The sequence below is a fragment of the Parasteatoda tepidariorum genome, chromosome 2 (genome assembly GCF_982258835.1).
Source record: "Parasteatoda tepidariorum strain Cologne lab strain chromosome 2, Ptep-v5.0, whole genome shotgun sequence".
NCBI lineage: Eukaryota > Metazoa > Arthropoda > Arachnida > Araneae > Theridiidae > Parasteatoda > Parasteatoda tepidariorum.
Genome location: NC_141756.1, coordinates 93625307 through 93644652, shown reverse-complemented (window position 1 = coordinate 93644652; position 19346 = coordinate 93625307). Strand labels below are relative to the sequence as shown.

General features: G+C 29.6%; 1 protein-coding gene across 2 annotated transcripts in view; it reads right to left on the bottom strand.

Annotated features, from left to right (window-relative positions):
• Positions 1-14622: 14622 nt before the first annotated feature.
• Positions 14623-19346, bottom strand: part of LOC107440765 (endothelial cell-selective adhesion molecule) — a 107946-nt gene continuing 103222 nt past the window's right edge. Inside the window, exon 8 of one of the 2 annotated variants that reach the window (XM_043044523.3) lies at positions 14623-16743. In XM_043044523.3, coding sequence (XP_042900457.1) covers positions 16740-16743 — 4 coding nt within the window. In that variant the 3' untranslated portion in view covers positions 14623-16739. The remainder of the gene's footprint in view (positions 16744-19346) is intronic. The other variant, XM_087157762.1, reaches the window with a different exon arrangement.

Sequence of the window (19346 nt, the reverse complement as noted above, 5' to 3'; positions counted from 1 at the left end):
AATATTTGGTGCTTGATTAATAAAATAAACGCACAGTAGAAATGTTTTATGAAATTAAATAAGAACAAGCGTAAACCTATTAAATTGAAATTTGATTAAAAATGAGAACTGCAAGAAGCTCAGGAATAAAATAGGAGTTCTTATTCGTTATCTACAGAAGGTATAACATTATTATTAATGACAGGTTTGTTGCAATATTGAATGCTGTGTTTGCATTGCTAGTCGATTGCTACAATTTAGTTTTTTTTTTAAATAGCAAACTTAGAGGCATCTCGAAAAACTGTGTATTGATTTTTGCAAACTCATTTATTCATATATATTAGAACCCTCTGCTCTTCCTTAATAAAATACCTTAAAATACAAAAAAAAAAAAAAAAAAAAAAAAAAAAAAAAAAATTGGAATGGGAATTTGCAATTTTACCTACTTTTTGTAATAATGTTAAAATTTCTTTTGAAAATATGTTTAGAAAAAAGTATTTGCAAAATTTTAAAAACAGCATTTTGTATATTACAAACCTTGTTATCTTAATGCGTAAGTCAGCAGACTTTTGTCAATAAACATATTGCCTTCAAATGTAAATCAAGAAAAAACATCCATTATTGTTTCAAAAAATATCGCCGTAATATTTGAATCATGAAGAAAAAATAGAATAAGAGATCAAAAGGAAACGTGAAATTTTATAAAATGTAAGTAATTACCTGCAAAATTTTAAAATTGCATTTAATATTTTGCTTGCACAAATAATACTTTAGTGAACAAGTAAGTAAATTAGTTCTTAAACTAATCAACAGCACATGTAGAATAATAAAAACAAAAGAAAAAAACATTTAAGTTTAAACCAGAGAAAGAGGTAAACTCATGAGTTTTTTCTCTCTGGTTTCAACAAAAAGGAGGGATCATTGTATTTATACAAATCTTCTTCTTCAGGAGCGCAACAGCCCTTTGCAGGCCTTGGCTGCCTCAACAGCACGCCTTCTCCAGCTCCCTCTGTCCATGGCAACTCCCCTCCAGTTCTTAAGTTTCAGGACTTTGAGGTCGTTTTCAGTGTCTTTGAGCCATCGAGTAGGTGGTCTACCTCTAGAGCGGGACCCCTGAGGGTTCTTGAAGGTGGCAATTTTTACAGGGCTATCTTCAGAGCCTCTCCATATATGTCCGAGCCATCTTAGTCGGTTGCTTCGGATTATCTGCATAATTTGAGGATGTTTATAGAGCCCATAAAGTTCAAAGTTGTACCGTGTTCGCCAACATCCCCCCTCTTTTATGGCACCAAAGATAGTTCTAAGTATCTTTCTTTCGAACGTTTCTATCGGGCGTTGTACGTCAAGGTTTAAAGTCCAGGTTTCGTTTCCGTATAGCAAGACAGGCAGAATGAGTGTCTTATATAATTTTAGTTTTGTTTTTTGGCTAATAAAATTCGATCTTAGTTGACTTTTTAGTCCAAAAAAACATCTGTTGGCCATATTGATTCTATTGTCAATTTCAGGTTTCAGTTTGTTTTGGTCATTGATAATTGTACCAAGATACTTAAATTCTTTAACCTTTTCAAAGGAATGTCCGTTTATCTGCAAAGGTTCACTATAGTTTACAGTTGAGCTTGAAAACTCCATGAATTTGGTCTTGTCTTCGTTAATGGAAAGGCCCATATTTATAGCAGAGGCCTCAAGGGCTTGAAAGGCATCTTTAACAGCCCGTTCTGATCTTCCAATGATATCAATGTCGTCCGCATAAGCGAGGATTTGGAGAGATCTGTTCCAAATAGATCCTCCTCGGTTTAATCCGCTATCCCGAATGCATTTCTCCAATGCCAGGTTAAAAAGCAGACAAGCAAGAGAGTCTCCCTGGCGCAGGCCTCTTTCGGTAATGAAAGGTTCAGATAGATGGCTTTGGATTTTAATCCTGCATCTCACATTGTTGATAGTGGCACGGGTGAGACTTACGAGTTTTGTAGGGATTCCGAACTCGTTCATCGCTTCAAGTAATTTATCTCTTTTAATACTGTCGTAGGCAGCTTTGAAGTCTATAAATAGGTGAAAAGTCCTGATGTTGAACTCTTTAGTTTTTTCAAGGATCTGTCTTAGAGTATGAATTTGGTCAATGGTAGACCTTTGAGGCCTGAATCCACATTGGTAATTTCCGACCGCTTTATCAGCAAAAGGCTGGAGCCTTTTGAAAAGACAAATATACAAATGTCGCCCTCAAATGAACGTCGACAAGTCATAATTTTTCCCATCATCCATAAATGCATATACATCATTTGGAAAGCAAAATAGATCATATCGAAGAAATCATTACATCTAAAATAATATTAAAGAAACATGCTTTATAATTACATTACATAAAAATAATTAACATATTAATTACATTAAAACTTCATGTTTTTATTCTTATAAAATGAAAAGAAAAGCTTGAACAGAAGAAACTGACGCATTTGCTTGACGCTGCTACAAATTTTAATGCAATTCAAATTTTGATATAATTACTGATCAAGATATTCTGTTGACCAACAGTTGGCGAATAGCAATAAATCTGGACAAAAGTACGCTCGTATTTGTTCTGAAACAGAAATCCTACCTGTTAGACAGAATTCGATATACAAAAATGAGGTATAACATTATTTATCATTACATTATTTATCATTACATTATTTATCATTACATTATTTATCATTACATTATTTATCATTACATTATTTATCATTAACAGCTTATTTATAAGCAAAACATTATTTATCATTAACAGCTTATTTATAAGCAAAACATTATTTATCATTAAAAGCTTATTTATAAGCATAACATTATTTATCATTAACAGCTTATTTATTGCTAAATAAATTGTTTGTCAACACAAATAATTGTTCTTATCACGCAACAAAACGGAATTAAAGATATTTAGTTTTTAAAAAAGTTAAAGTTCTTAAACACAGGTAACGCTAAAAAATATTATACGTATTTAATTACATTTCAGTAAAATGTTTATAATTTTGATTTTAATTAAAATTGTAGTTACACACGCGGAGAAAAAATAATTAATCTCACTAATTATTTATTTTAAGACATTAAAGTGCTTTTAAATTAGTATATTATGGAACCATACTTGAAACATTTAATCCTCACATTTAGTATAGTTTCAGAGAATTAAATGCTTCGCAAATTATTTCAAGGAATTTAATTATTATAATGCATAGTATTGATCTGAAAATCCTCTTTATGTGAAGATTTTCTCATACTGGGAAATATATTGTTTACTAAGAAGCTGATTTGGTTTTTCCGTTATCTTTTCTAATAACTTCCGTCAATTATTGATTTCATAAAATAATAGCATTTAACATTAATTTATAATCTGTAGCTCGCTTTCAGTTATTACTTAGGATTAAAATATTCAAAATATATATTTTAATCATTTGTTACGGAAAAACATATCAATATTTTGTCTTATATTTTCAAGAATTTGCATACGCAGTTTGGTATTATTTAAATTCAAAACATAGTAAATACTTTTCTATGCTTCAAAGGTCTTTAATGCTTGTGTAGTAGGCCATCAGTAGATGCACATGATTACTATCTTGTTGAGTTATCTTATCCAGATTAAACAATTAAAAAGGTAAGAAAATAAAAAAGGCGTAGAATAGTTATTATTTGAGAGAATTTTTATTGAACTGATAAATCGATAAGAAAATGCTCTTCAAAATTGGCCGCCCATTTTCAAAACTTGCCAGGCGTGAATGTAAAGAAACTGAAATGATTTGAATTTGTGCCTATTTTTTAAACTCCTTGAAACATGTCGACTGCTTTTACATATTTTCTTTAGTTTGAATCGTTAAACCGATTAGAAAATAAAAAATAAAACGCTTGGTATTGGTGTTAAGATTATTAAGTATCTCGCTGAATTGTCTCGTTCAGTAAAAAATGACAAATCGATAAGAAAATGCGCTTCAAAAATAGCCGTCCATTTTCAAAACTTGCCTGGCGTGAATGTAAAGAAACCAAAATGATTTGAAATGATTTGAATTTGTGCCTATTTTTTAAACTCCTTGAAACATGTCGACTGCTTTTACATATTTTCTTTAGTTTGAATCGTTAAATCGATTAGAAAATAAAAAATAAAACGCTTGGAATTGGTGTTAAGATTATTAAGTATCTCGCTGAATTGTCTCGTTCAGTAAAAAATGACAAATCGATAAGAAAATGCGCGTCAAAAATAGTTGCCCATTTTCAAAACTTGCCAGGCGTGAATGTAAAGAAACCAAAATGATTTGAAATGATTTGAATTTGTGCCTATTTGTTAAATTCCTTGAAACATGTCGACTGCTTTTACATATTTTCTTTAGTTTGAATCGTTAAATCGATTAGAAAATAAAAAATAAAACGCTTGGAATTGGTGTTAAGATTATTAAGTATCTCGCTGAATTGTCTCGTTCAGTAAAAAATGACAAATCGATAAGAAAATGCGCTTCAAAAATAGCCGTCCATTTTCAAAACTTGCCTGGCGTGAATGTAAAGAAACCAAAATGATTTGAAATTATTTGAATTTGTGCCTATTTTTTAAACTCCTTGAAACATGTCGACTGCTTTTACATATTTTCTTTAGTTTGAATCGTTAAATCGATTAGAAAATAAAAAATAAAACGCTTGGAATAGGTGTTAAGATTATTAAGTATCTTACAGAATTATCTCGTTCAGTAAAAAATGACAAATCGATAAGAAAATGCGCTTCAAAAATAGTTGCCCATTTTCAAAACTTGCCAGGCGTGAATGTAAAGAAACCAAAATGATTTGAAATGATTTGAATTTGTGCCTATTTTTTAAATTCCTTGAAACATGTCAACTGCATTTACATATTTTCTTTAGTTTGAATCGTTAAATCGATTAGAAAATAAAAAATAAAACGCTTGGAATTGGTGTTAAGATTATTAAGTATCTTACAGAATTATCTCGTTCAGTAAAAAATGACAAATCGATAAGAAAATGCGTTTCAAAAATAGTTGCCCATTTTCAAAACTTGCCAGGCGTGAATGTAAAGAAACCAAAATGATTTGAAATGATTTGAATTTGTGCGTATTTTTTAAATTCCTTGAAACATGTCGACTGCTTTTACATATTTTCTTTAGTTTGAATCGTTAAATCGATTAGAAAATAAAAAATAAAACGCTTGGAATTGGTGTTAAGATTATTAAGTATCTTACAGAATTATCTCGTTCAGTAAAAAATGACAAATCGATAAGAAAATGCGCTTCAAAAATAGCCGTCCATTTTCAAAACTTGCCAGGCGTGAATGTAAAGAAACCAAAATGATTTGAAATTATTTGAATTTGTGCCTATTTTTTAAATTCCTTGAAACATGTCGACTGCTTTTACATATTTTCTTTAGTTTGAATCGTTAAGTCGATTAGAAAATAAAAAATAAAACGCTTGGAATTGGTGTTAAGATTATTAAGTATCTTACAGAATTATCTCGTTCAGTAAAAAATGACAAATCGATAAGAAAATGCGCGTCAAAAATAGTTGCCCATTTTCAAAACTTGCCAGGCGTGAATGTAAAGAAACCAAAATGATTTGAAATGATTTGAATTTGTGCCTATTTTTTAAATTCCTTGAAACATGTCGACTGCTTTTACATATTTTCTTTAGTTTGAATCGTTAAATCGATTAGAAAATAAAAAATAAAACGCTTGGAATTGGTGTTAAGATTATTAAGTATCTTACAGAATTATCTCGTTCAGTAAAAAATGACAAATCGATAAGAAAATGCGCTTCAAAAATAGTTGCCCATTTTCAAAACTTGCCAGGCGTGAATGTAAGGAAACCAAAATGATTTCAAATGATTTGAATTGTGCCTATTTTTTAAATTCCTTGAAACATGTCAACTGCATTTACATATTTTCTTTAGTTTGAATCGTTAAATCGATTAGAAAATAAAAAATAAAACGCTTGGAATAGGTGTTAAGATTATTAAGTATCTTACAGAATTATCTCGTTCAGTAAAAAATGACAAATCGATAAGAAAATGCGCTTCAAAAATAGTTGCCCATTTTCAAAACTTGCCAGGCGTGAATGTAAAGAAACCAAAATGATTTGAAATGATTTGAATTTGTGCCTATTTTTTAAATTCCTTGAAACATGTCGACTGCTTTTACATATTTTCTTTAGTTTGAATCGTTAAATCGATTAGAAAATAAAAAATAAAACGCTTGGAATTGGTGTTAAGATTATTAAGTATCTTACAGAATTATCTCGTTCAGTAAAAAATGACAAATCGATAAGAAAATGCGCTTCAAAAATAGCCGTCCATTTTCAAAACTTGCCAGGCGTGAATGTAAAGAAACCAAAATGATTTGAAATGATTTGAATTTGTGCCTATTTTTTAAATTCCTTGAAACATGTCGACTGCTTTTACATATTTTCTTTAGTTTGAATCGTTAAGTCGATTAGAAAATAAAAAATAAAACGCTGGAAATTGGTGTTAAGATTATTAAGTATCTTACAGAATTATCTCGTTCAGTAAAAAATGACAAATCGATAAGAAAATGCGCTTCAAAAATAGTTGCCCATTTTCAAAACTTGCTACGCGTGAATGTAAAGAAACCAAAATGATTTGAAATGATTTGAATTTGTGCCTATTTTTGAAACTCCTTGAAACATGCCGACTGTTTTTACATGTTTGCATATTTTTGTAGCAAATGAGGTTTTCAATAAGGTAACATGTATTAAGCGCGAGTTCAGATGAAAATGTTTTTACAGCATGTCCAAAAAAGTATTTTTTATATCCTATCACTTCATGAAAAAAAAAATTATCAGAAAGTATTAATATAAATATTACAAATTTTGGTGGCTCAAGGGCCCCTCGCAATGAAGTGAACCGGGTTCGAATCTCAGAGATGGATGATCAATGCGAAGTCTGCACTCGGCTCACACAGACAACAGCGCTGACATAAAATATCCTCAGTGGTAGATGCATCATTATTTAGAGTCCACTTGCCGCCAGAGTAACCATGGAAGTTTTTCGTGGTTTTCCTTTTATTGCAGCCCAAACGGGGGTTAGTCCTCTCAAACCTTCCTAAACGAAGGTAGAATTTCTCCAAATACTTGATAAAGAGTTCCATTGTCGTCGATTGGGTTCAAATTTATAGGGCTACGGAGTTTAACATTGGTAGTCGTAAACTTAAATTTGAGTCAGCTGTTTAATGACGATTCTAAAATAAAAAAAAAGATATAAATAATGCGTATTCAACGGAATTACACAGTAAAAAAAACCGTTAACAGTATAAAGTACTGGCACATCGGGTTGATCATCCGTAAAATCCATTTTACCGTAATTTTTACGATAATATTTATTTAATTAAAATGATTCAGAGATTTTACGGTAATTATTACTGTAAAAATTACTGTATATCAGTTTTATTCTTCCCTAACATCTTCCGGGAGAAATGCATCATACGTTAAAAGTACCGGCATTCTGAATTCCGGTAAATTTTACCGGAATTTTTCACAGTATGTATATTTTTCACTTAATCAATATTTTGCCATTTTCTCCAGCACCACCGGATAACGCTTTCAGTAAATATTGATTATATATCTATATTTTATTAATATTTTTTTCGAGAATCTGAAATAAGTTAAGAAATAAAAAGCTCGATTTTAATCTTATCTTACTTTTTTCAATGATCCCAAAATAATTCGAAAATCGAATTTGAAAAAGAATGTGTGAATGCAAGATAGTTTTTCACTTAAAAAATATAGCTGAAGGGAAAAATATAAGTATTTTCACCAACCCACTGTCCACCATGTGGTTTGGGGGATTAGAGTCTTATCGAATTTTCTTTTTACTTTGCAGTACTTGTAATTATGGGCTTATTTCGTTTCCTTTATCCTAAGGAAACATATTGATAAAAAATATATTTCGTAGAAAAAAGTTTTATTAAAAATGGAGGTACAAAAAATTTTGTAATTTAATTCAGATGGATAAATGCTCTAAGAATTGTAATTGCAGTTTTAATGATATTTGCTGTATAAAAATTATTTGGAAACAATTGTATATACATTAAGCAATTCATTAGTCATCTGTGGCAGATAGACTAATGAATTCTTACAGTGACGGAAAACCGATACGAATACTTGATTCCCAATCCCTGATGTAAAACGCTTAATTTTTGATAAAATCCAATAGTAACTTTCCTAAATCTTTAGTTTGAAAGATAGATACTAATGATTCCCATAAATATATGCATATTTGATTCCGAGTGGTATTAGCACTCGCTCGTTAATTATAATTTTTTTTTAAAAATTAAAATAAATAAATAAATTTAAGAACATTTTAATACTTTATGGCATTAAACGTGTTGTAACAGATAGGCATATATGGGTATTGCTGTAAACGATACTGGGTCTTTTTAAAATTACTATCGCGTTGAAAAAATAGTTAATTAATTAATTTTAATTGTTTTCTTTAATTAATTAATTAAAGAAAATTAGAGGAAGATCGATACTTACTTTTTATTACATTCTTCTTAAGAAACTAGTTTATATTTAGCACCTTAAACATATCAGCAAATAATAAAGTGCCATCTAAAAACGTATACAAAAAGCGCGTACAATACATTTAACACGTGTACTTTTATACATATAAGCATACTTAATACGTATACAGGTTAGAATTTATAATGTTTTTTCTCAACAAGTACAAAATATAGTTACACATAGCTCTCTAAAATATGGAGTTGCAAGTTTGACAAAACATAACAAATTTCCTCAAAGCATTCATTTTTTGCATCAACTGTGTGGCGCAATCGGAGGATAAAATAGTAGATAAATGTGAAAATATGTTGTTGTTGTTAAATTATGCCTGTTTAGGCAGAAGGGGTGCGATTGTTCTTGTTTTACAGTGGCGCCATCTATGGTCAAGAATTCGATTTCTGCCGCACCATACGTCTCACCCGTTTATAAGGCGGACCCATTCATACATCCATTAAATCATCCACAGATCGTAATTTTGACCTGATTCAGAGAAAGATCGATCTCCAATCCAGTACCCCCAGAGGTTCTGATTTGTTATGGGAACACGGAGGACTTTTGCAACTCGACAGATTTAGCGTGCATCTGTCACTTTACTGCACGGTGAGTCTTGGGCCGTCGGGATTCGAACCCACGAACTCTCGGACATGGGCCCAGAGCCCTACCGACCAGGCTATCCCGGTCCACGTATAATATGGCTTGACATTCAGCAGAAAAAAAAAGTTTTGTTTTCAGTCAAACAGCGCCATCTTTTGAAAAACTGTGTGATAATTTTTGAAATTGAAGGATAACAATTATAGTTTCCTAAGAATAAGATCTCTACTGAGGAATGCATCTGAAACTTGGGCATGGAATTTCGTGTATTAAAAAATTTTTGAGATTTTTAGAAGAAAGATGTTTTTGCTGTGTACTCAGTGAGAACCAAATGGACGAACCAGGGAGAAGATGCCGTAACTTAGAATTCAACAAGTTCTATAAACAACCTGATGTTGAAAAATTCATGAAAAATCGCAGAGAATCAAATGGGTTGTTCATCTGGATAAAATGCGAGAAAATTATTTTGACGAAACACATGTGCACTAAATCTCAAGATAGACCTTCACAGAGATACATTGATTGTTTTAAAAGGACTTGACTGAAAAGACTTAAAAAGTCTTAGAGTCCATCCATGACTGTCGAATCAATAAAGAAGTGAGTGAGTAATTATTTAGGTTTTACAAAAAAATAATATAAAATATGAGATTAAAATATTTAAACAGAAACTAATTAATTAAAAACATATTTGAGAATTAGTTCGAAATATAGTATGATGTATGTTTAATTAATGGATTGTTCTATTTCTTTACTGTCTTGGGTGGGTCTTGGTTTCGCCGGACATCTTTATTTTTTGATGACGGTTCCTCACCTAAAGAGCGTTAAGGTCTTGCTGTAAGAAGTAGTATATATGAACTTTTCTAGAAAGATTTTTGTACTTATTCCAAAAAAGCTTTATTATTTTTTGATAAAACAAAAATATCATTTAAACTTATTGAAACATTAAATTAATGACTAGTTTAGAATGTTGCCTTCAAATTTTATAGAAAGCTATATTTCGCACCAGGAAGAATTTTCCGATGGCCTATAAATTAACTATAATATTTTAATTTTACGTTTCAGGTGGTGAGCTTTTTATACTAACTATTTTGATGCTATTGTCTAATGATGAGAAATTTCAATAATATTAATCAATTAAAATAACACTCCCAGATAGTAAGCATTCTCACGACGAACATTGTATTTTATTTTTATTTAGTTAGCATTGAAAGATCGACTGATTAAGCCTTTTTTAATTTACGCTTCTTAGAAATATTAGCATGCAAAGCGTGTCACCATAAAAACTAATTAAAATTTGCAAAACAATTTACAAAAAAATCTAATTTTTAAACTATTTATAACATACACTTTTAACCATTTTCTTAATTCTAACTTTATCTAGGCTCTCAAACGCAACATTTTGTTGGTGTTGAAAACTTAGCAGGTCAATTCTCCCTTATAAAGTGTTCCAAAAAGTTTATAAAAACCTGCATAAATAAACGTTGTTTTAGTTAGGGTTAAAAATTTCTAAAGCAAACCTTGAAAAGGTGAATTTGTTTTAGAACGCTTCCTACTCTTAATTTGCGAATGATTCATTATCAAATTTCAGAAAGTTTTTTCTAGTCTTGTTTAGTAAAATAAGATTCAATATCTATAGAAAATGGTTGTTTATGCAAGTGTGATGGAAACCTCATAGCGCCTAAACTTGCATAATTAAATTTAACATTGTTTCAATCTTATTCTGCTATCTGGGTTTGCTGTTAACGTAAAAATAACTATTACAATTCAAGTATTTTAATTTTAAAAGGAATCCATCTGGTTCAATTATTCTCGATTTCAGAAGGTTTATCGAGCCTTGCTTTGAAAAAGAATATTTAATTTAGATTTAAAAGCGTTATGTAAGATTAATACGAATCTAATCACGCGTAAATCAGGATAGTTAAATCTAACTTTGTTTCAAGCTTGATGGTTTATTTGCTTATCATTTAGATATCTTGTTTATCTTTGTGATAAAGGTTATTGGCATTAAAATCAACCCTGCATTACTATCTGGGATTGATAAAAGCATAAATTAACTATTCCTATGGATTTAATTATTTTTCTTTTAAGGAATCTATTACACTGTAAAAAAATTCCGCATAAAATCAAAGAACAAAGTACTGGCACTTTGTAAATGCACTCATACGTAAAATCTGTTTTTACCGTAAAATATTATACCATAATTTATAAAGTAAATTTTATTTATTTAGAGTGATTTTAAAATAATTATTACAGTAAAAATTACGGAATATCAGATTTATTGTTCCGTAACATCTTCCGGTTAAAAAATTGATTTTACGGTACGGTATGTAATGCACCCTCAGTGCTGGTACTTTTTACCGTAATTTGATTCGGAATTGTTATCATTTTTTTTACCGTGAAGCTTTACAAGAAACACTCATCTCTAATGTATATTCCACATTACGAATATTCCACATTACATATTAATACTTCTAAAATGATTCAGTATTTAGAAAAATATGAGTAATCGGCATTCAACATATATTCTTATAAATTTCATTTATATCAAATTTATTTATTTATGCCTTTTTTATACTGATAGACGAACAGAATGACAAACAGATTGCTCTTTCAAGGAAACAGACAACAAAATAACGAAAAACAGCTAGAGATAATTTAATTTAGAAAGAACCTAATTGATTTGGATTAAACTAAAATCTATTCAAGGTGACATTAAAATTGTTTTTATTAAGGAGACATGGAAGATGAAGCGGAATAGTTATTGAGCAGAAAGAGAATATTTTAAAGGGTTTTTAAAATAAGCAGTAGATGCATTTTTTGTTGTGTTGGGAAAATGAACTCAATATATTTGTAACCGTTTAACCTTGTGCACTCCACTGCAACTAAGAGGTAGCATCAAGAGCTACCACTTTGAAATTTAAAAACTATGTATCTCAATCTTACATTACCACTTAATTTTACGTTTATTAGCTGTTATATAGCATTGCGTCATGTATTTCATGTAAATTGTGCTTACATTTTAATTTAAGAAGCAATTTCATGAGCTCAGAGTGACAAAGGTCAAACATACACTCGAGATACGGCGAAATACGCAAAAAAATAAAATTCAGTTAGTGGGTCCAATTTTTGGACCGGTCTCCTGACCAAACTATGGGGATCATATTTTTCTGATTGCGACTACGTTGTTTTGGGGATCAATAAATCGGAATCTGTCGAAAAAAAGGCATGTTTATTCAGGGAAAGTACTTTTTTTGTCTGATTTCGTCACTTCAAATAAGGTCTGCACTTATTAATTAGCATATGCGTAGTCACACCCTTAAACCATTAAGAGTCCTAGAACTGAAAGCTCCAATCATTAGATCAAAAGTTATTCAGAATGGACCTTTTTTTCGCACTTTACATTATGAAATAGAATGTTACACTTTAGCTAACACTCATTTTGAGGTCTTGTTTTATAAACTTGAAGGTTGATTGAAGTTGGATATTCATGTAAATTAAACTCATTATTTTCCTTACTCAAAGCATTTACTCATATTTTTTTTTTCTTAATCAAAATTCGTAACGGAAAAATATGAAAAATAATTGCGAAAAGTTTATTCTAAGCAAATAGAATAGTTGTTTCAAGGTTACACAATGTTTCTACATTCCACACTTCCCCATGTTTTCGGCAAATTTTGCTTTTTTTCCCGCGTGTGTATGTTTCAACTTCTTACTGAAATACATTATTAAAAAAAAAAAAAATAAATCAAGATTTGTTGCAACCATGGTAACAGAAAGGGGCAAAGTGAGGTGAGTGGGAAAATCGAATTACTGTTTGGTTCAGTTCGGAATTTGGAAAAAGTACAATAAAGAAAAGTGACATAATGTGAGATCTACTAGTACGGTTAGAAATAGTTTATAGAAAATAAAATCTAAGATTATCAGTACTTTTTTATTTGATTTAAATTAAAAAGATCTATATTCCCTTGAATGATAGAAATAGTTTATTTCATGTCATTTAAAACTTTTTGTAAAGGAGTTTCTAAGTAACGATAACGGTATGAAATTAATATTTTAATTCATATTATCGAGAACATTTGTTACAAGTCTAATAAGATGTAGAACTGAACTCTGTTTCGTTGTGTGGAATCTCGAATTCTGTAATTAAGTTAAGAAGTTACTTTTTCTGTTTTACGTTTAAGGATAATTTGCTCAAACTTTTTAACAGTAACTGGTTAAACATAATATACAGGGTGTTTATAAAGTCCCGGACCCATTTTGATGTTCAATAACTCATAAAATAATAAAGATAGATTAAAATTACTAACATAATTGGTTAGATAGACTCAAAAAGTTTCATGACCCTTGTCAATGAACTTCCACGTGTGCCCCCTTCGTCGCACGGAGAATATCAAGTCCATAGTCAATTTCACGCCAGGTAGCGGCAAGCAGGTCGGCATCAACAGAGGCTATTGCGGTTGTAATTCTGGCTTTTAGGACATCAATGTTCGACACGATCCTCCCGCAAACATTGTTTTTTATAAATCCCCGAGGAAAAAAGTCCAGCGGCGTTATATCAGGTGATCAGGTGACCGAGTCATTGGGCCTTTCTCTTTTTTACAGAAAAGATGGTCTCGTCAGTCGTATACTTAGACTTGTTGGAAAACTTCGTATTTCCACAACTAGAAGAACTTCAGCCACATGTCTTTTTGCAACAAGATGGTGCGCCACCTCATTAGGGTATCATCGTTCGTAGTTCTTTGAATGGCCATTTTCCAGGAAGATGGATTGGGCGAGGAGGTCCAATTCCTTGGCCATCCAGATCACCTGATATAACGCCACTGGACTTTTTTCCTTGGGGATTTATAAAAAACAATGTTTGCGGGAGGATCGTGTCGAACATTGATGTCCTAAAAGCCAGAATTACAACCACAATAGCCTCTGTGGATGCTGACATGCTTGCCGCTACCTGGCGTGAAATTGACTATCGACTTGATATTCTCCGTGCGACGAAGGGGGCACAAGTTCATTGACAAGGGTCATGAAACTTTTTGAGTCTATCTAGTCTATCCAATGAAGTAAAGCATCACTGGCTACGGTCAGTGTGTGGATGGGTGACCACTTGGATCAGTCTGCGTAGGGACCGAGGGTGTGCGGTATTGGTCCTCACTGTGCTACCGTAAAGTGCTCGACTTCGCGCGCAAGTCGTCGGGCTACCGAAGCGGGGTGCCATCCCCTCCGCAGAGGATCAAAATTGTGATGGCATGTCTTCGGATCATCCTCCGGGATGTTTCCCAGACCGTCGCCAATAGCCCATTCTGCAGCTCCAGTGCGACATAAATTAACAACAACAACAACAACTAACCATTTATGTTATTAATTTAAATATATCTTTATTATTTTATGAGTTATTAAACATCAAAATGGGTCCGGGAATTTATAAACACCCTGTATATTACTATTTATAGTATAAACAGTATATACCGTTTTTTAAGGAATCGGCTAAATATAACACATTGTTATTTAATAAAGAATAATGCAGGGAATTTAAAATAACTTTATTTATCGTATTTTAACAAATGCTTTACATTTTTAAATACTTTCATGCATATTCTAGAAATGCGTGACATCGAAATTGTAAATTAAATGGCTCGTAGCAAGAAACAAAACATATTAGAAAAATATAAATAAAAGTTTAATTTCAGACCTATGAAATTAATTAAAGTATTAAACCAATACAGGATCAAAGTTGTAAATATTTAAAATTGAATTTATTTTAATGCATGGTTTCCTGCAACATGAAGGTAAATATTTGAAATTTAATTTATTTTAATGCATGTTTTCCTGAAACATGTAAGGTTTTTTTCCGTTTCAAAAAAAATAATAATCTAAGAATAATTAAATAATTATATAGTCTTTTAAGACAGCAAACTAAATTTTTAATTTTTAATGTGTAATACAATGTTCATTGAAAATAATTTATAATTTAATGAACCAAAAATTAATGAGTCTGTTTCAAATGTTTCTAATTAGAACCAGATAAATTATTTTAAATCTAACGTAGCTGCAATTTTAGCGACGGTTAGATTGAATTGTGACGTTCATCTTTAAGAAAAGAGACTTTTTACACTAAGAAATAAAATATGATCAAACACTTGGAAGAAAAATTGCTGCGTTTCTGGCTTTATGGGAACAACAAAAACCTTGGTAATTTTTACCTTAGTGGCTTTGGTAATTATTTCAGTAAAATTAGTAATAACAGTGATATAATGTATAGGATGCAAAATATGCTGCTTTTATGAGATGCTTTTACAAGACGTTACAAATTTGGTAACTTTGTCTTAGAGCATGGCATCAAAAAACATTTATTCGGTTAAATTTACTTCTCATTATTGAAATATTTACTAAATCTCGGTAAAAAAAAAAAAATAAATAAATAAAATTAAAAAAAAAACTATAATTTTGGAAATTAGAAATTTCGATTAACTTTTACCACACGGAATTATTACCAAACGGATGATTTAAATATTGTGTATTTTCTTAACACAAATGTTATTACCATAAAGTGCGGTATTTTCACCAGAATTTTTTTCCGAGTACATAATTTTGATTAGCTCATTTTGTTTCCTGCAAAACATGTTAAGTACAATACAAGTTTCATAAAATCCGTTATCATTTCTTTTTCTTTTCAGAAGTATTCAAAATTCTTGATTTATGTTGTTTATGTATCAAAGGAAAAAAAATTGCAATCATTACCTTTCCTCAAAAATATTCAAAGTACAAAATGATTCCCTGGAATCTATTATTATTTTTCACTTTTTATCAAACTTATGATGGTCAGTTTCGATAAGAAGACTTTATAAACAGCACCTCAACTCAATTTTTTTCCCAAATCATTTTAAGTACAAAAAGTTTTGATAAAATCAGTTATCATTTGTTATTATTTGAGAAGAAAAAAATAAAAATTCGTTACAGTGCTTTCCTGAATAAAAGGTTATGATTTGGACTTAGGGTTCTTTTAACATACGAGGTACACCTTAAAAAAAGTCTTTACAAAGATTACCTCGGTTCGTTTTGTCATCAAAACATATTTTCAATACGAAACAAAATATGTGATATACGTTATATTTTCTATCAGAAAGATTTTTCCGTCTTTTTTTAAACAAAACTTGGCCTTAAAGCATATTAACAGTGTATAAATTTAATTAGAAATGTGTGGTATCAAAGGAGGCATTAAATCTTCCAATTATCACTTTCTGCAATGCATGGATGTGAAATTAAACACAAACCACTCAGTTAACTAGAAAACAAATGACGTTTTATGCACTCTGACAATCGTATTATTGTTCCACAGATTTGTTTCTTGAACTTTCTGTAACTCTAAATTATAAATAAAAATTCATGATTTCCCGAAATGCAGATGAGAAATCTGGAAAGAATAGTCAAAAGATGACTTTATTTATTCCTTTCTTCAGAAAAAGTGTAAAATTAAAAAAAAAAGCTTTCACGTTAATGCGAAATTAATTCAATCATTATTTATACCAGTTCAGATATTTTATGTACAGTATAAAAACATGTAAGATGGATCTTTTCAATGCAGGAAGCACTGGCACATCTTCAAGTAGTCATGCTTCATTTTTAAGGCTTTAGAATAGTCTTCATCTAAACAAAAAGTAAAAATAAATAAATGATAATGAATTGATTAACATAAATAATTATTATAACAGAATACTAAATATTACGCAGAGACGTCGAATTATATAAATATTAAATTAAATAAAGTTGAATAAAGCTGAATATCTAACAAATCGAAACTATAAAATCATACAAAAAGTACTAGCAGCCTGAGTGTTGTGGAACTTTGTACCGTAAAATTTTAGAATAAGAATAGCCTTCATCTAAATAAAAAGTAAAAATAAATAAATTAAAATGAATTGATTTTCATAAATATTTATTATAGAATACTAAATATCACGCAGAGACGTCTAATTATATAAATATTAAATTAAATAAAGTTGAATAAAGCTGAATATCTAACAAATCAAAACTATAAAATCATACAAAAAGTACTAGCAGCCTGAGTGTTGTGGAACTTTGTACCATAAAATTTTAGAATAGGAATAGTCTTCATCTAAATAAAAAGTAAAAATAAATAAATTAAAATGATTTGAATACCATAAATATTTATTATAGAATACTAAATATTACGCAGAGACGTCTAATTATATAAATATCAAATTAAATAAAGTTGAATAAAGCTGAATATCTAACAAATCAAAACTATAAAATCATACAAAAAGTACTAGCAGCCTGAGTGTTGTGGAACTTTGTACCATAAAATTTTAAAATAAGAATAGTCTTCATCTAAATAAAAAGTAAAAATAAATAAATTAAAATGATTTGAATACCATAAATATTTATTATAGAATACTAAATATTACGCAGAGACGTCTAATTATATAAATATTAAATTAAATAAAGTTGAATAAAGCTGAATATCTAACAAATCAAAACTATAAAATCATACAAAAAGTACTAGCAGCCTGAGTGTTGTGGAACTTTGTACCATAAAATTTTAAAATAAGAATAGTCTTCATCTAAATAAAAAGTAAAAATAAATAAATTAAAATAATTTGAATACCATAAATATTTATTATAGAATACTAAATATTACGCAGAGACGTCTAATTATATAAATATTAAATTAAATAAAATTGAATAAAGCTGAATATCTAACAAATCAAAACTATAAAATCATACAAAAAGTAATAGCAGCCTGAGTGTTGTGGAACTTTGTACCATAAAATTTTAAAATAAGAATAGTCTTCATCTAAATAAAAAGTAAAAATAAATAAATTAAAATAATTTGAATACCATAAATATTTATTATAGAATACTAAATATTACGCAGAGACGTCTAATTACATAAATATTAAATTAAATAAAGTTGAATAAAGCTGAATATCTAACAAATCAAAACTATAAAATCATACAAAAAGTACTAGCAGCCTGAGTGTTGTGGAACTTTGTACCGTAAAATTTTAGAATAAGAATAGTCTTCATCTAAATAAAAAGTAAAAATAAATAAATTAAAATGATCTGAATACCATAAATATTTATTATAGAATACTAAATATTACGCAGAGACGTCTAATTATATAAATATTAAATTAAATAAAGTTGAATAAAGCTGAATATCTAACAAATCAAAACTATAAAATCATACAAAAAGTACTAGCAGCCTGAGTGTTGTGGAACTTTTTACCGTAAAATTTTACAGAACAAAATATAAATAAAACGTAATTTTTAAGGTAATATTTATTGTTACATATTCTCTGTAATTAAACAAATATTACTGTAAAAAGTAGGTATAAAATTTTAGGTAAAAACAAGATTTTACAGTAAAATGTATTTTGCGTTTGCTGCACTCAGGGTGTTAGTAGCTTTTACTGAAATTTTATCCAGAAATTTTCGCAGTGTATTTTTAAACATATAACTGCCTAGCACCTCAATTCTAACGTTAAAAATATTATTCCCATATTTTTTTTACTTATTTACTGTGTGCATCACGTTTTGATAAAAAGTAAGTGCTTCTTTTCTCGAAGATAATGTTATTTTGATACTAAAACAATGACCTTGAAAACTGTGGCAACCTTGTTTAATCATAACTTCTTTCATTGATATATTTACCTAGAATTTTATTTCTTTTCATATACATTTATTCCTCTTTTTCTACAATTTAATTCAACTTTTTATATACATTATTTCTTGTTGAGATTAACCTAACCAATTATAATACATTGGGATACATTATAATAGGTTAGGTTGTATTATATTGGGATAACCTAACCGTAACCTATGGAATTAGGTTAAGGTTTGGATAAGGCTGGAATTGGTTAAGGTTAGGTTAAGGTTAGAATTACGTTAAAGTTAGGTTAACTATCCTTAACCCGTCCTTAACCTATTAGAAAGCACTATTTCAGAGCGGTTTTGCTTTACATTATTGAAAAAAAATATTTACTATTATGTTTTAATAATCTGGAAATGAAAATAGCATTATTTTAACTAATAAAAGGGTTTTTATAATTTAACCTTATGTTTAATATAGATATAGATCAAAAGATATCAAACGCTGAGAGAAAAAATTGACAAAACTACCAGAATATGGTAAAAAATTTTGGAAAATTTAACATGCTACCTTATATCATGGCATAAAAATCATTAATTTGTTTGAAATTAATTTTCAGTTTTGTTTCTCTTATATT